We start from the raw sequence: 20,230 nt of genomic DNA, 5'->3' as shown, positions 1-20,230 counted from the left end.
TTATTTACTAATTAATAAAAATAACATTAAAAATGAAGATTTCATATTACATACATATACAAAATGTGATTAAATATCTCAATGTCTCATTATATTAAAATATTAGAATTTCATAATATTTAATTAAAATTCGCGCCAAAAATTTCAAAACAATATACATTCACAATTAATAATGTATATATTTTCTGAGTTAAACATCGAAAATTCATAAAATCACGACATATGTTGCAATTTATTGATTGATAAAATATTGAAATCTAAATCAATTTGTATTGTTATAATAAATATGTGGTATTTATTGACATGTATATATAATTTTTATATACTGATTTGATATTTTCAAAAATTGTGGAGTAATGAATAATTAAAAGATTTATAAATGATTTTCAGATTAATTTCATCGACAATAACTGAAATCGCATTAGTTATCGTGTGATTTTATTTATATTCGTTAATTAAGATTCAATGAACTGCGCTATTGCATGAATTCATTATAATATCGACCATAATGTTGTTAAAAGTGTGAAATCACCTTTAATATATATGTAAGATGATTCTCTATAACGTACTTACTATATAAATTGTAATAAATTAAAAAATATAGATATAGAAAACAATAAACAATTTTAAATCAATTTATTGATGAAATATCAATCATTGATAACTGTAATTAATTATTTTCTAACATGATTATTACTAGTATAGATAGTATAGAAAGATACAATATTTTATTTTTGAAATTCTATAATTATAATATATATATCTAATAAAATAAAATAAGAAAGATTAGATTCACACACTTAGTCATTGCGCTTGAAGAATTCAAACATTATTCTAAACACTTATATTAAAGTTAATTTGTTTTATAGTTTTAGTTTATTATTAAATTATTATCATTCAGTTTATTATTAAATTAAAATAATGTTTAAATATTAATTTATTGTATTTTTATTATTTTTTTAAGTCATAATTTCTATCATCGCGATCAAAACACTTTAACATTTCACAAGTAACCTAAACTAAAAGTCTTTATGGAACATCTAATAGAACAATGTATATATGTACATATTTATATATATAAATATTTGTTTATTCGTCTATTAATTAAAAATTACAAATGAATTTATATATTAAAAATGTGTTTATTTATTTAAATATAAACTGATATTTTTAAATTTTCTTATTAAAAATTTATGATATAATTATGACATTTATGTATTCATTTTTCATTATTGATATTATTATAAATTTTTGAACATATTATAAAAAATTAATAAGAAATGCTGCTAATAAGAAATCCGATTATAATTTGTATTTAAATAAATTATTTTTTAATCTAAATTATTCTTTTAATTGTATATTTTATTGTATTTTCATAATTTTAAATAATTTTTTCATTTTTCTAAATTTTAATTAATTACATAATCAATATATAATATAAATTATTCATATATGTTGGTATTATTAAACTTATGATAGGAATTTAAAATATTCCATAATAGTTAATTTATTTTTATTTTAAATTTTATATTCATTATTTATTTATTCTATAGCAAAAAACTTTTAATAATATGATAATAATAAAGATATGTTGAAAACAAAATAATGTGCATAATATACATAATTCTACAACAATACATTATGTTTTTATTCAAATATTTATTTATAAATGAAGTGACATGACATGCGCCATGGAAAATAGGACATAGCAATGGCTTAAAGAAGAAGAAAAAATCGTGCACATAACTATTACTTCGATTATTTCGATGCTCAGTACGTTTTTTTATATTTTTTGTATGTCCAAAAACCGATTTTCGTTTGAACATAATATTTGCAATTGTTTGAGATATGTACAAATTATATACATTCAAATGTTTTGTTTGAAATTACAATTCAAATGTCACCAAAGCAACAAAGAACCCATTCTCGATTCAAGGTAATTTTAATTTATATATGAAAAAAATAGATAAATACATATAGAAAACTTTTTCAAAATTATATGACAAATTATATGATAATTGTAAAAATAAATGTAAAATTGCTTATTAAATGATATAAATAATTAATTTAGATCAATAAAAAATGAAAAATATGATAATTTTCTTATGAAAATATAAATATTATGTAAAACAATTTATATATAATTCATAATTTTTTTGTAGAATTATATTATTTTACATTTTGAAAAAAATAACAATAAATACTTATGTTACAATATTGAATACAATAATTTATTAATATGCTTTAAATATTTTTATATCATGTCAAATGAAATAAATATTCTTTATAATTTTAAGGTGATAACTCCATTTCGATCATTAGTTCTTTGTGGAGAAAGTAGACAAGAAATGGAAGATTGGTTGAATGCATTAAGAACAGTAACAAAGAATTGCCCTCAGACAGATTCTGGAATTGCAGAAATGCTTAGTGGTAATCATCAATGGTATGCAACAAGTCATGCAAGACCAACATATTGTAATGTTTGTAGAGATGCTCTTTATGGTAAATATTTTATTATATATCATTTTATTTATTATAATAATTCATGTATTTATTAAAATAAGTTTAAATAAGTTTAATTTTTTAATTTTTACAACATAATATTATATTTTAACATTATATTTTAATAAGAATATGTTATATTATAAATTAATATTATTATTTATACAAATTATTTATAATATTATATTAATATTATAAATAATTTGATTTTACAATAGATAATTAATAATTTTTGTTATAGTATATATTTTATAATACTAAATTTAATTAATAAAAAATGAAATAATATAAAGGATAATAAAAAATTATGTGTATATCAATCTTTGATTTATAAATTCATATGAATATTATTCTATCTTAATGTAATAAATTATAAAAAATATCAATAATTATCATTATTATAAGTAATAATACATATTATGTATAATATATATGTTATATTTATATATTACAGGTGTTACTTCTCATGGTTTAAGTTGTGAAATATGTAAATATAAAGTTCATAAACGATGTAGTATAAAAGCAATAAATAATTGCAAATGGACCACTTTAGCATCTATTGGCAAAGACATTATTGAGGATAAAGATGGGGTATATGTAAAAAGATTATAATTTATTAGTATTCTGTTAACTCTTCTTTTGATTTTTAATATTAATTCTTTACATAGTCTTGTGGAATTGCTAAAATAAAATGAAATTTATAATTGTTATAATAAGTGATATTTTGTTGTAGTTTTTTATTAAAAACAAATTATAATTATTATAATATATTTTCTAAACTATTTTTATATAGAACATTACTATGCCTCATCAATGGATGGAAGGCAATTTACCGGTATCCTCAAAATGTTCTGTGTGTGATAAAACTTGTGGTTCTGTACTCAGGTATAATATTATATTTTAAATATATGCATAATTCAAATTAAAAATTTTTTTTTATTTTCTTATTATAATTACATAGGCTTCAAGATTGGAGATGTTTATGGTGTAGAGCTACAGTACACACAGCTTGTAGACCTGCCATGAGTGTTAAATGTCCATTAGGACCAGTTAAATTGAGTGTAGTTCCTCCTACAGCACTGCATAGTATAGGTGACATTATTTGTAAAATTTTTTTAACATATCCAATATTTTATTAATTATATTTTTTTATAGTTTAATTGTATGTACATATTTAATGAATTTTTAAATTTATTAGATTTATTTTTTATATGTATAGAATCTATAATTATTATAGAAAATTTTCTGTTTTTTAAAAAAATCTTAATATATATATATATATATATATATATATTATTTTTATACAATACAATAGTTTTCAAAATTTTATAAAGAATGTAATAACTATTTTATAGGTAGCGATGAAGCTTGGGAAGCTATAAGACCTACTGGATGCAGTCCACTTTTAGTATTTGTAAATAGTAAATCTGGTGACAATCAAGGTATTAAATTTCTTAGAAGATTTAAACAATTATTAAATCCAGCACAAGTATTTGATCTTATAAAAGGAGGACCAGGACCAGGGTAAAATGTTTTACAAACTTCTTTATAATTTTAAATTATTTGAGAATATAACTTATTAATATATAACTTTATAGATTAAGATTATTTCGTCATTTTGATCCATTTCGTATTTTGGTATGCAGTGGAGATGGATCTGTTGGTTGGGTTCTTTCTGAAATTGATCGTCTAGGAATGCATGTAAGTAAATTAAATAAATAAATTAAATAATTTTTTGGCTTGATAAATACTTGTTAATTGCATGAGATTATATTATGTAGTATATATTTACAGCTCTTGGCTATCAAATTAATATATATATATATATAAATAAATAAATATATATATATATATATATATATATATATATATATATATATATATATTCACTTTAAATGTTTATGCTATGCAAAAGCTACTATTCTATAGAATATTAATATGCATGAAATATTTAAATTATAATTATTTATACATTTAGAAATCATAAAATTATTTTAATAAATAATGATTTGAAGTAAAAATAATAAAGAAGTTTATCTTTTTATTATTAGCATGTTTGTATTTTATATTATTGTTTTGAATGCTATATTATCTTATTGTCTAGTTGTAATTATAATCACCAATCAAAGCAATTTTATAATTATATTCAATTATTTTAATTAATATAATAAAACCTTCAATACTTTAAAATCTATGACATTAGATATTATTATTATCAGATATTAAATTTATATATTTTAATTTTAAAATTATTAAATATGATTTTGTTATTGTAATAGAAATTAAGATTACAATAACAAAAAGTTATAAACTATTTTTTGTTTTTAATTTTGATTATTTATTGTCTTTAAAAAACTAAAAAAAAGTTATATAATCATAAATTTTTTATTTCTATTTATTTTCTTATTATTTTTTTTTAACTTATATTTTTATTCATACGTTTTAAATAATAAAAATTTTTATTATTATATTTTTAAATTAAAAATATAATATGAAAAATATAAAAGAATGATCACTCTATATGATCACACTATAATTTAAACTCAAATTTTATAAAAGTTAAAGAAATAAATATTTAAAATTAATTATTTTTTAAACTTATTAGTTGATATTAGAATAAATTAAGAGAGTATAATTTTGCAAATATTACAGAAAGGTTAAGTATATAATAATGAAAAGCTTTCATATTTTAAACGCATGGTGTGTCTTTTTTATAATTTTATTTCAGATGATACTGGTGTTTGTGTATTAGGATTCTTTACATGAAGCTTCATTAACTTTATTTGTAGATGGTAAGTGTATGTTAAGCATGTAATTTTGAAAATTTTTTAATATTCTATTTATATTTAAAAAAACATATTATTATTTATATTTTTAATTTAGAATTTCATATTATATATAATTCGTTTTAATTTACTATTGTTTGAAAGTTAGTTAATTTTAAATTTATAATTTAAATCAATATACAATTATAATTGTATATTTCTGATTTAAATAATTACTAATATTAAAATTTTATTAATTTTTATAAATTTTTATAAATTTATAATTTTTATAAATTCATAACTTTATATTTTATATATTTTATTAAAAAATGTTTGTAAGATATAAAGTTTAAAAAAAATATATAAAATTGTATAGGAAAAAAATTATTTTATTTAAAAAAATACACTTGTATTATAATTTATGTTATGTATTGTTGTTAATTATAATATTTAATAAATATTGCAATGTTCAATAAAATTATAATATATATAAACAATATTAACAATATAATATATATATATATATATATATATATATATTGTTAATATGTAACATTAATAATATACCAATAAAAAATACATTACATATATAATATATGTAAATAATATTAACAATATATATAAAAAAATTTAAAAATAAAGGGAATAATTATTAGGCAATATAAAAGATTTTTGAATAAAATTTTTTCAAATAATTATTACATGAACTGTATGATTACAATACAATAAACAAATGAATTTTGTTTATGAACATATACTGAACAACATAATATAAATTTAATAATAAGAATCACATTCTACAAATGTTAATTAATAAATAATACACGAAATATTAATAAAGGAATTTAATATTTTTTTCACATTTATATGATTTCTGTATATTGAAAAATTATTAATTTAGTAAAAAAATATATTTTAGTGAAAAATATATAGATTATTATAAATAATTTAGTATGAAAAATATATGAATTTATCGATTTTAAATTATCAATATACTGTTAATAATAAAATGTTTCTGATATAAAATATTTTATATAGATATCAGAAAATTTTTTCAATTTTTTTTAAATATATAAATAAATATAAATAAATAATGTTTGCTTTAAGAAAAAAATAATACGAAAATAAAACTAAATACTTCAAATTATATATTAGAAACTATATAATTGATGTATTAATAGAATTAAAGAATTCTTAATATTTATCATTCTTAAATATTTATTGCAGTAATTTGAAAAATCAAACTCAATTGATCAATTAATATGATTATACGAATTCTTACTTCATTTAAAAAATTCACGTATAATATAACACATATATAAAATTCATTTGTTTAATTGTTTACGTATATATACACGATTTATATTCGATTTACATATTCATGTTTATTCTAATTGTAGCCTTACTTTTTCAAAAACGGGACAAAATTTTTATAAATTTATCTTTTATGTTTCACTTATCTTGTTATATTATTCAGTGTAATTAAGAGACTGGAGCAGTATTGGAACCAGTGGAATATGGATTAAAGTACAAAACAATACTCCCTATGATTATAACAATGGAATTAATTCCTCTGGATTTGGATTTGTAATGGAATGCTGCACCAAACGATTCAAAAGGTGTGTGATTGAATTGTATAGTGTTCCATATAACTATAGATTGCAGTCATAGTGGTAATATAAAGTATAATTGCAAATGATAGCATTGAAAATAAATTTCACAAATATTATTAGTACAAAAAGATATAGGAATTTTTAAGATTTTAAATTAATTTTAACAAAATTATATTAGATTTTTAGATTTTAATTTTATTTATATTATAAAAAATACTTTATTAAATAATTATTCAAAAATAAAAATCAAATCAATATATAGTTATTTATTCTTTTTTAAACAATTCTTTGAATTATTAAATATTATTTTGCCCATAATATTATGCAATTAACAAAATTTTGTATATTTGTCTTGGAATAAATATTGTTAATTATAAATTTAATAGTGTATAGATTTATATGTATTAAATTAATAGCTTTAGATTATAATTAGATGATTAGATGCTTTAATAATTAATTATTATCTAATTTATTTGATTCATTATTCAATTATAATGCATAAAAAATTGTATTCAATTTTTAATAGATATGAAAAATAGATATCTTAATTTTTGTATAATTTTTTTTTCATTGAAAAATATAACTTAAATATTAATAATTCTAATATTTTAATTAAATAACAAAATATAACTATTTTGATGATCATTTAAGTATTTCTATTATATTTTTTTAAAAAAAATTTTTTTTTATACTAAAGAATAATTTCTAAATCATATTTTTATATATCTTATGTAATTATACTAATTACCACATAAAAAATTTATACAATGGAACTAATAAAAATTTAATGATATCAATTCTAAAATATGGCATTTGTAAAATTAATATTTATTCCTTAACTTATTAATTATTTATTAATTGGATCTATGTGCGCAATGGTTTATTTAATATTATATATAATCTAGATCAAAGATGATCAACTGATAATTTGCAAGCTAAATGTGCTTTTTTGCCTGTTTTTCTTTATTGTTCTATCATATTGAAAATTTAAATTTGAAAACTAAACTATATTGTGACTTGAGCAAATTTTATATAAAATAAAAATTATAATTTATAATAAACAATAAAATTATAATTTGAAATAATTTATTTTAATTAATTTATCAGTTTTATCATTTTATTTTAAATATGGCTTATAAAAATTAATTTTATTTTTCATTAAGGTGAAAAATTATGTAATTATTCTATCAGTTAATGAAAGTTAAAACTTTCAAATGAAGTAAAAAATAATATAGATTTTTATATTAATTTTAATTTTAAATATGTTGTATATCTTTTGCATATATTCAAATAAACGTGTATGAGCATGGAGTGTTAGATAAAGGAATGAATAGACTGATTGTATAGTTTATAGCAAAGTTGGTCAAACCTGATCTAGGTAATCTAGAAAATAAGCATATGCAAAATAATTTTAAATATGTTTTTTAGTCAAATTTTTTACTATTATATCTTGATTATTATTCTTTCTTAATATAATAATATATAATATATTAATTTACAATAGAAATATTATTTTTTATTTTGATAAAAATGTTTTTAATATAATATTCCATAATTACTACATATTTATTTATATTATATATTTATAATTATTATGAGATTTTTTTTGTAAATAAAATTTTAAACATATATATTTCTTAAAATAATTTCATTTTAATAATTACTTAATTTCATTTATGAAAATTTTTGTATTTATGAAAATTATTAGATATAATTAAAAATTTCTTTTTTTGCTTTTTCATAACATATACATATAGAAATATAATAAAATATATTATAATTATTTCTATATATTTTTCTTAAATTAAAAAATTAAAATTAAAAAGAAATCATTTATCTTAATATGTTATATCATTCAGTTATGTATAGTTATTTTAAATAAAGTATAAAGATTTAATTAACAAAAAATTTTTATAAATTTTTTATAAAATTTATAATTAATTATAATTATAAAAAAAAGAAAACTAAATGATAATTTAATACATATGTTAAACATTAATTATTAATAATTATAATTATTATTGAAAGATAACAAGTATAACTATTACATAAAAAATATTTTATAATTAAAAATAATATCTTTATTATAATTTGTAATTCTATCTGCAATAAGAGCTTTGTAGGAATTTCAAAATTTTTATTTTGTATATAATAAATAATTTAAGAAGAATAAAATTCTATTTGCACAGTAGATTAATAAATATTTTATAATATATTTTATATTTAAAATTTTTATTTTTATTGTAAGAAATAATATTTTTTTCTGAATGTTTAATTATTGCTTTGCTTATTTGCAATGTGTGCTATGTAATAGATAAAAAATTATAATGATTTAATTTATATCTCTATATTAGTATATCTCTATATAGTTATTTCATTACATTATATCAATATAAAAGTAATGAATTGTATATAATTAATATAATAACATATAATTTACAAAGATTTTTTAAATGTGCATGTAATTTTTTAAACTTTAACAAAATAATTTTTTGTACAAAAATTTAAAATAGAAGCAGTGTCAAGTTGGAGTTCTACCATTGGGAACAGGAAATGATTTGGCACGTGTTTTGGGTTGGGGATCTTCTTGTGACGATGATGCTCATTTACCCCAATTGTTGGAAAAATATGAAAAAGCAGGCACAAAAATGCTTGATCGATGGAGTATTATGACTTTTGAGCGTACTATATCTTTGCCATGTCCCAAAAGTGTTTTAAATCATTCTGATACTGTACAAAAATCAAATATTGCTAGTCAATATGAAGAGAATATTCTTACCCATATAACAAATGTTTTGGAATCAGATCAAGAAAATATAATTTTATCTAGTATTAGGTATGTATCTTCTATAAAGTGTATATAAGTATAAATTATGATATGAATTATAAAATTAAATTAATGATAACTTATTTTTAAAAATAAACTTTCTATATATAATTTATTATTTAAATTAATTTTATCCAATTTATTTAGTTTTAAATATTATTATTATAAAATATATTTAAATATTATTACTTAATTAATTATATTTTTATTATACATATATAAAAATCTCTATTCATTAAAATGTGATGTAAGAAAAAAACAAAATCAAAAGAAAAAAAATTATATTAATGAAATATTTATTTACAGAATTTTATGTGATACAATAAAAGATTTTGCAGCATATATAATGGAAAATATAAATTCTGAGGACCAACAAGTGGAAGAAAAATGTAAAATACTTCAGCAAAAACTTAATTTGTTCTTAACAATATTATGCAAAGAAGAAGAATATCTAACTGTAGATGATGCTGATAATATTAATTTAAATACTGAAATTTCTGTTTCACCTGATAATTATGAAAAAGGAGTATTGGAAAAGCCAGAAAAAGATATAACAAATTTAAAAAAAGTGCAAAAAAGAAAACAACTTGCAGATAAAGAAATTGTTATGTCAAGGTATATTAAATATTTATTTTATTAAATATTTAAAATATAAATAAATCATTTATTATAACTTGTTCCAAATCTAATAAAATTTTAGAGCAAACAGTTTAAAGAGAACTGTAAGAAAACTTGTAGAATATGCTCAATTGGTTATAGATGATCAAATTAATGTTAACTCAAAACATGATATTAAAATAGCAAATACAAATAGTTCATTAGATGATAGTACAATAATAAATTCAATATTGAGTAAGTATAATTATATAAAATTTTTTAAATAAATTCTTAATTTTATTTTATTCTTTTATTATAAATATTTTTAATAATAAAAAAATAATATATCTTAGGCAAAAAAAAACAATTAAATATTCCTGGTTTAAAAGTAGACCATGTTGAAAGTTTATCTGTAGAAACATTAATAGAATCTGTAAAAAGTACAGATAATTCAGTATGTATCAGTCCAACTCCTAATGTAGCATCTTTAAGTCCTATACCAGATCTTAGAAGAGATTCTCAACCTGAAGAGATATTAACATTACCTGCTCCTGATGGTTTTGCTGATAGTAGACGAAATAGTGAAAATTTACAAGGGTAAATATTGTAATTTTTGTATCATATAGAAAATATTAATAAAAATTAAATTCAATTTTTATTTATTATTTATTTTTTGAGCACACATGAAAATATTTATAGATATTCAAATATCATATATGAAATTGTATTTTGATAATATATGAAGTTGTATTTAAAAATAAATTCTAAAGTTATTATCGTTTTTTAAAAATTATTCTAAGAAAAAAATTAAATTTTACAAATTGAAAGATTTTTAATTATAAAAATAATAATATAATATATAAGAATAATAAATAGCAAACATAGAAATAATACTTACTGGTAATTAATATTTATTGGATTTTGTTTTAGTTCATTTAACTTTCATACGTCTATGATTCCTTGTATGGATAATGAACAAGAAGCAGAAATACTTGAATCTAATGACCAACAAATATCTGATTCCAATAATATAGAAATTTCTTCAGAATTTCAAGTTAGTATTACAAGAACTACTTTTGATACAAGTTCACCTTCAGAAGATGGAACTACACAAGACATTTCATCTGACATAGATTCAATTCAATCGCCAGAACATGAACAAAAATCAGAAAATAAAGCTAAAATGGAAGCACTTAAAGGTAATTGTAATAATAATATCATTAATATAAATATTTATAATTTTTGTTATATGAATACTTAAACTTTATTTTCTTCAATATTTCTATTAAAATACTATTCATATAATATCTTGAAAATTATTTATTTAAATTATTTATTATTATTTTAAAATTTGTTTATGATATAATATCTTTTTATATTTTATACTATTTTTATAATCATAAAAAAAATTTTTATTATATTAATCTTATTTAATAATTAAATAGTATATAAATAAATCAAATCGTTTTGAATGATAAAATATTATAGTTATAATGTGAATACTTAAAAATATTTATATGTATATTTTCATATTATATTTTATACTTTATTTATATATATTTTATTTCAGGATATATAAGTAGTGATACATTTGATTCTGAAATTAGACACATTGATTCCCCTGATAATTCAGAAATGATCACTAGTGAATTACAAAATTCTGAAAGCTTAATAGGACAAGATTTAACTAGTATTATAAATGGAGAAGAATATGATTCTGTAAGAGAGTATTTAGAAAATGAATTAGAAAATACTGATATTACAAATGAAATTGCTAGACGATCATTTAAGAAATCAACAAAATATTCTACTGTTATAGAAATGGAGGTAATAATTAATACTAATAATATAATATATTTACTAATATTATATATTTATATAATATTTTTATGGAAAAATTTACTCCATTATTGTGAATTTTAATATTTTAATATTATTATATTAATATAAATATTAAATATATTATTAAAATTTGCTCAATTTTTATTAGAATAAATTTAAGTACAAAATGGGATCAACAGAACAAAATATAAACAAGGCAAATAAATTTAAAGAACAAGATGCCAAAGCATCTGATTTATTACGCCCTGTATGTTGCTTTACTGTATCTTCGGATACTACTCCAACAAATGAAAAACGTAGCTTTCCACCCACAATAAGTGTTATAATTAATCCTCCTAGTCCATCAATGTCAATTGAAAGTCAACATGATTCAGATGCAGAATATAAAATGAATCCTTATTTAAGACGACATACTGATGAAAGTATGGAAAGATGTAAGTTAATGTTTAAATTTTTACATTTAAATTCATATAATTTTGTAGCAATATAGTAATATTGATTATATATATATATATTTATTATAGATTATTATAGATGTTATGAATATTGATAATAGGTGATTATATATAATATAATTAAATAGTAAATATTCTTTTAAAAAATTCATAATATTATTTAATAACTTTTTTTGTAAATTATTTGTTCAATATGTTCAATATATGAAAACTTGTAAAATTTTATTATCTAATATAATTACTTTTTGATTTTATGAATGATTAGTAAGTGTGGAACTACCAGAATTGGGTTTTTCTCCTCAAGCAACACGTCGAATTAGTAGTGGAAGTTTGTTGAAAGCATCAGAAGTTGTTTCTTTAGCTGCTACAGCTGCAAGATTTGGTGGCTCTAATACAAGTCTACGTCATGAAAGAATCAAATCTGTTGATAAGACAGAAGATGTTAAAAAACTTCCAATTATCAATCCATTAGTTCAGTTACCTATGTGGCCAAGTAAGTAAATGTTTTAATATTTATATAATTAAATTACTCTAAAATAGAATAATATAAAAATATAACAAGATCCATTTTACATTAAATCAATCATATTTTAATTTGGATATCGAATATTTTTTTAAATTGAAATATGATATATAACCATAAATAATTATTACATATTTTTTATGATATAACAATTTATATTTTATATAATTTATAGATGTTAGTGGAGGAACTGGACTTATTAGTCAAGCATTACTTGCAAATGCAGATGCACTTTGTGCTGCAGTATCACCATTGATGGATCCTGATGAAACATTAATGTAAGTTATATATTAAAGAATACAGTAAAATAAAATAAAATATTAATTATTTACAAATAATATTGATAAATAATTAAAATAATTTTTTTTTAATTTTTACAGGGAAGGTTATTTTGAACGTTGTGTTATGAATAACTATTTTGGAATTGGCATAGATGCAAAAATTAGTCTTGATTTCCATCATAAAAGGGAAGAACATCCTGAAAAATGTCGATCACGAGCAAAGAATTATATGTGGTATGGTGTATTAGGATCTAAACAATGGTTACAAAAAACATATAAAAATCTTGAACAAAGAGTACAATTAGAATGTGATGGCCAACGAATACCATTACCTTCATTACAAGGAATTGTTGTATTGAACATTCCAAGGTAAATATAAAAATATAAAAATAAAATATAAAATATTTTTATCAATGTTTCATATTTATATTTATAAAAATATATTTTCCAGTTTTATGGGTGGTACAAATTTTTGGGGAGGCACAAAAGAAGGAGATTTGTTTTTAGCACCTTCATTTGATGATCGTATATTAGAAGTTGTAGCTGTATTTGGTTCTGTTCAAATGGCTGCATCACGATTAATTAATTTACAACATCATAGAATTGCACAATGTCAAACAGTTCAAATTAATATTTTGGGTGATGAAGGAGTACCTATACAAGTTGATGGCGAAGCTTGGATTCAACCTCCTGGTATTATACGTATTATACACAAAAATCGTATGCAAATGCTTTACAGAAATAGGGTAAATATTATTAATTTAAGATTAGTGACAATATGCGTCAATAAATATAGTTTACAACTATATTTATTATTTGTAATTTGTTTTTTTTTTTTTTATAATAGGCACTTGAAACATCTTTAAAAACATGGGAAGAGAAACAACGCAATACACTCAATGCAATATCTCAATCAATATCAACTTTAAGCACACAATTACAATCACAACCTAAACTTCTTCAAGTACATAATAAGCCAACACATTTAAATGAGGAAGAAATGTATATTCTATTGGGATTTATTGAAGTGGTTACAACTTTAGTTAAATGGGTTAAACTTCTCATTATATCACATCCAAGTTTGGAACCAGATTTATATCAAGTTGCAGCACGAACAGCACAAGCACTTGAACAAGTTCATCCAGATGGAAAAATTTTGCAAGGAGTTAGTAATTTCTTATTTTATATTTATAATTCATTTATAATTATTTTATAATAAAAAAATATATAATATATAATAAAAAATTTAAATATAAATAATATAAATATTTTTAAAATATTATTACATTTTTTTATTATTATTAAATTATAAAATATATTCTTTAAATAAATTATTTAAAGAATTATTATTTATATTTAAATATATTATTTATTTATTTATTTAATTTATTTTTAATATAATTTATTATTAATATTGTTTATTATTACATATTTTTTAAAGTAATATATTTTTAATAATTTAATTTCCATTCAACAGATTAATTTAAGACCAGTAGTAACAGAATTGGTGTCAAGTGCAAGACAACTTTATGAAGATTCATGTGAATTACTCAGAGATAAAGCACATAATTTAGTAAGTAATAAATTAACATCCCTTTCACTGTTGTACTTTCGCATATTATTGTTTGAGATTAAAATAAACTATATAATAAATAATGAAATAAACTATATAATATAAAGTTTTATATTATCATTAGAAGGATTATAAAATCAAAGTGATCAAACAATCAACAGTGAAAGGGTTAATTCTTTTTAATATGTTAATAATTGTTAATAATTTTCTAAATAAAATTTATAATACAGAAATTACGAGAAGACTTAGAAAATAAACTTTCATTTTCTTTGGCCAGTATGGAACAAGAATTAAAAAAATGTATATTTGATGAAGGAGGTACAGGATTAGTATATTTACAAAACTTACCATCAGATGAACAGGTATAAAAAATTCTTAATTTAGTAACATATTTTTTAAATCTTCAAATATAATTTATATTGATTAGAATATATTTAATACAATAATATTTATAAAATTGTTTGAATATGTAGGGAGATAAAAAGAATCGTCATAGAGGTTTGTTCTGGTTAAAGTTTCGACGTTCAGGAATTAATTCTGGAACAAATCTCGCTCGAGATCAAGTTACTACATGGGGAGTACAAGAAGTATGTTGCTGGTTGGAAAATCTACAGTTGGGTGAATATACTGAAAAGTTTATTTCTCACGATATAAGAGGTAGGGAATTATTATCATTAGCCCGTAGAGATCTCAAAGAACTTGGTATTATTAAAGTAGGACATGTTAAACGAATCTTACAAGCTATCAATGATCTAAATAATTAAATATATTTATTTAAATATTAAAACTATACAATTAATTAAAAGTATTAATTAATAATTAAAAGTATAAAATATACAATCAAAGAAAAATAAAAGAAAATGTTATACCAGTTAATAACTATCTGGATGCTATTAAACATAGATTTACAAATATATATAGATAAAAATGTATATTATTTGAAAAATAGGAAAAAGATTATACAATTAAAAATTATAAATTGTAACAATAAAGTTAGAATACAAATATAATATGAATATTCTAATAAAAAGGGGCACTTAGTGTGACACAGCAGTGTTATATGAAAATTATTTTCTACACTGCTGTATTTAATAAAATAATATTACTTGTGCCAAATTGTTGAACTGATTCTATGTCAAAAGACAAATAATTATACAAGAACTTTAAGAAATTTTTAATTTTTTAAAAATATTAATATGTTATAGACATGTCTAATAAAATAATTCATATATTATTAGATATGAGCATAATATTAACAATGCATTTATTATATTATTATAAACAAATATTTCAATATTAGATTAAATTAAAAATTATAATTTAATTAAGAATTATATTTATTCTTTTTAATATTATACAAAAATTAAAGACTTGGATAATTATATATTAATATAAATTATATTATATAAGTTTAAAAATATGTATTATATTATTATATTTATTATATTTAACTTATATTTAGAATTTCAGAATATCGTATTAAATTTACTTATAACAGTATTAATGTATTTGAAAACCACATTCTAAATTTAAATTTGAAATAAGTCAATTATGTTATTTATATAAGTATATTCAATTTACAATTATTTTATTTCGATTTTTCTGTGCAAAAAGTAAAATGTGTATGTATATGTATAAATATTAGGAAAAAGGAAAAACTACAGTATATTTATTAAAAGATAATATTTAAAATTTATAGCTTTTTAAATAAAATTAATAATCTAAAATTAATATAATTTAGTACTTTCATATGAAAGTTAATTTGTCACTAAAATGAAATAAAGACAAAAATGAAATGTTTAAAAAATTTAAGTCATTTATATGTATAAATTAAAATTTATTAATAAAAATTACAATATAAATTTTAGAATTCTATTTCGTAATTAATAGAGATATATATGTAATAAAATGAAAAAATAATTTTTTTTATGTAACTTTTTATATTTCATATTTTGAACTTATAAAATTAAAAAGAAAATTCTTAAATTACTATTTGGCTATTGCTAGTTATATGTATGTAAATATAATATATTTTATTTTGTAAACCTTATTTGACTTTTTTCTATAACTTGTACTTATTTAATTTATTCTATAGATATCATTTAGCAATTATTTATTATATCGTTAGTTTGTTATTCATTTCTTAGTATTGAAGAAATCCTTTTTTATTTACTAATAAAAATTAAAATAAATAAAAATTATAAAAACTAATAAAAATTAAAATAAATCCTAATATGCTAAAAAAACTCATAAAGTGCTTCTTTCAAATAAATTGAGTTTGTTACTATTTATGATTTCAATTAGAAAACTTTTATTTTACCAATAATAACAATAATACATTTTTCTAATTGTTTATATCTGTAGCAAATTTTTTAATTTTTTTATTAAAGTTTATTATAGTAGTATAATTTATTATATTATAGTAGTTTATAATATATTTTGTTCTTAAATATTCTATGTAATAAAAATTTTAAATATTGAAAAATAAAATTATAGATAATTTAAAAATCACTTACAAATTTTATTAATCAAGAATACTTCTAAACAATGAATATAAAGAATTAATGGAAAATTTATTGAACAAAATAAATACATAACATTACGTACAAATATATAACTGCAAAAAATAAAGTAAGCTTATAGTACTGTGACTTATAAAATTTGCAATAATTGCATATTTAATTTCATGTTACAAGTACAAAAATTAAGATATAATAATTTAAGGTCATAATTATTATTTGTTAGATTAATTATTATTTATATTTAAAATTACATTTAATGTATTAATGTTAGAATTTAAGTATATACAAAAATATATATAACTGTAAATTCTTATTTATATATAAATCTACATAAAATATATATATATACACATATACATACACATATATACAAAAATAACACACTGTGTACATAAAGTGCTCTGCAATTTTTTTATCATCTAATGTTTTATTATGTTTAAATTTTTAAATTAAAAAATGCTTAAGAAAACATTTTTAACACAATCTAACATAATTAAATGAAAGTGAAATTCCTATAATCATTATTATAACAGTTTTTAAATAAATAATAATTAAGATGATAATAATAATACTGATAATAATAAAAAAAAATGTGTATGAAATACCTGCCAATGGCAATAAAAATATTATGTACAAATTTAATGAAAAACTTAGGAAATTTTTTAAACGTACTATAATTTTTTTGTTGCTATGTTAAAATTATATTATTATGTTAACTATGTTAGCACGCGATTGACAATTAAAATTCAGATATATATATATATATATAAGATTTCTATAACATTACATTTATTAACTAGAAATTAATCAATTTAACTTTGAAGTAATTTATTATAAATAAGCTCATGTAACCATTAATATTATTGTAGTTATTGCCACTATTGCTATAACTATTAATTATTTTAAATGAACATATATCATAAATGCAGAAAAAGGAATCACTATCTTTCAGAACTATCTATGGCTAAATTGTTGAGATTTAATATCTTTTTATTATATTGTCTTCGGTCATATTTTCACTTTAAAAAGAGTGATAGAATTTAAAACTATCTGGGATAATATCTAATTTCAAATTTATTCACTTCATAATTCACAGCATTTAATGCATTAATATCAATCTCTTATAAGATTAATGAGCACATATGATTCTCTGTGTGTATGATAATGTGTGCATGATGTATTATATTCAGTTTGGAATATATAATATGGTGCGTAATATATGTATACATGCATGTATGTGTGTGTTTCTTATATAAAATGTGTTTATATATATATATGTATTTATAAATGTTCTGTATATATATTATTAATAATTTCAGTATCCATATTATATATATTGCATTATTATATTATATCATACTTTATAGTTTACATTTATATTTATATTATTGTTACACTCCATTTATTAATTATTATTAATTTTAAAAAATTTTTAATGTTACAACTAACTTGATCAGTAATGCCTCGTTAATTATAAATTAAAAAAAAGATTATATGTATCAAAACTAAGGTTATAAAATTCTATTTTAAAAAATTATGACTAACTATTAATATAAGTAGAATATTATTGCACAAATATTAAAAGTATACGAGTAAATTATTATTTTACACATTCTTCAATCCTTAATTCGAAGTATTGATGAAAATATCTATATGTTATGAAGTACAAATTGACGAAGCACTACTACATTGCTTTGTATGTATGTATACATATCTTATCATTGATCTCAGTATTCATATTTTTTTTTATTTATATCTTTTTGTTAGTATGATTAAGCTTATTAAATAAAAAAAAAATTAAATCAATAAACTTATGTTAATAATTTTAAAGATATTTTAAGTTGCTATAGAAATAATTAAAAAATGTTAAAAAAACATTGATTAACATGATTTTTAATAATTCATTAATAATGATAAATTTCATCTTAAATTTATTATTTCAATTTAAATTTATAAATAATATATTAATAATTATTTTCTTCTTGAATTAGTATTATTAGTGAATATTTCATATATCAAAAGTTATAAGATATCAATACTAATAAATTCTCTTGCATAATAAATTTTATAATGAAATAAATGAAGCTTTATAAATATATTTGATAAATTATAAATCTAATTGATCTCTTTAATGTAAAATCATAAAAAAAGCTAATCTATAAATTGTAACTCATATTAATATTATTAATTAATAAATTATTGTGTAAGAGAATCATGTTTATTCTTTTTATTATAATAATATATTAATGCATATACTCATAATATTTATACTTATATAATATGAATATGTGAAATGCATTAAATATATTATAAAGATATATATAGAAAATTTATGTACAGATCATGTGTCTATACATAGTCTATACACATATATAATTGTAATTATACATAATATTACAATTACACAATAACTAAATCCTTTTGAAATGAGATATTGTAGTTTTAACAAAAATTGGAAATATTACATGATTCAATTTATTAATTCAAAAAACAAAAAAAGAAAAATAGAAGTTAAATTGTTTTTCATTTTTTTATTTTCATTCTCATTCTCATTATATTTATTTCTTTTTACAATATAAATATTAATGAAATATTATTAATAATATATTATTATAATTGTATATTATGCTTTTTTTATAAATATTATCAAATGCTCAATTTATAATACAAAATGAAATTAATTCTCTCTCTCTCTCTCTCTCTCTCTCTCTCTCTCTCTCTCTCTCTCTC

General features: G+C 18.4%; 1 protein-coding gene across 3 annotated transcripts; it reads left to right on the top strand.

Annotated features, from left to right (window-relative positions):
- Positions 1–496: 496 nt before the first annotated feature.
- LOC100864593 (diacylglycerol kinase eta) lies at positions 497–19,310 on the top strand. Of its 3 annotated transcripts, XM_086916310.1 has the most exons (22): positions 497–1,936; positions 2,298–2,502; positions 2,957–3,093; positions 3,296–3,387; positions 3,464–3,594; positions 3,858–4,026; positions 4,101–4,203; positions 9,394–9,716; positions 10,014–10,322; positions 10,408–10,559; positions 10,658–10,901; positions 11,235–11,503; positions 11,875–12,131; positions 12,295–12,580; positions 12,867–13,094; positions 13,300–13,402; positions 13,505–13,774; positions 13,857–14,151; positions 14,253–14,570; positions 14,883–14,978; positions 15,209–15,340; positions 15,452–19,310. In XM_086916310.1, exons 1-22 carry the CDS (start codon positions 1,898–1,900, stop codon positions 15,740–15,742), a joined length of 4,449 nt encoding a protein of 1,482 aa, XP_086772436.1. In that variant the 5' UTR covers positions 497–1,897; the 3' UTR covers positions 15,743–19,310. The 3 variants fall into 3 exon arrangements, with proteins under 3 accessions (XP_086772436.1, XP_086772435.1, XP_086772434.1); XM_086916309.1 differs by lacking the exons at positions 497–1,936; positions 2,298–2,502; positions 2,957–3,093; ... (2 more) ...; positions 3,858–4,026; positions 4,101–4,203 and adding exons at positions 5,115–5,294; positions 6,745–6,886 and having other exon boundaries at positions 9,397–9,716; XM_086916308.1 differs by lacking the exons at positions 497–1,936; positions 2,298–2,502; positions 2,957–3,093; ... (2 more) ...; positions 3,858–4,026; positions 4,101–4,203 and adding exons at positions 5,115–5,294; positions 6,745–6,886.
- Positions 19,311–20,230: the final 920 nt, after the last annotated feature.

The sequence above is a fragment of the Apis florea genome, unplaced genomic scaffold (genome assembly GCF_048593485.1).
Source record: "Apis florea isolate Af1SG1 unplaced genomic scaffold, ASM4859348v1 contig_3802_pilon, whole genome shotgun sequence".
Lineage (NCBI taxonomy): Eukaryota > Metazoa > Arthropoda > Insecta > Hymenoptera > Apidae > Apis > Apis florea.
This window is presented reverse-complemented; position numbering and strand designations above follow the sequence as displayed.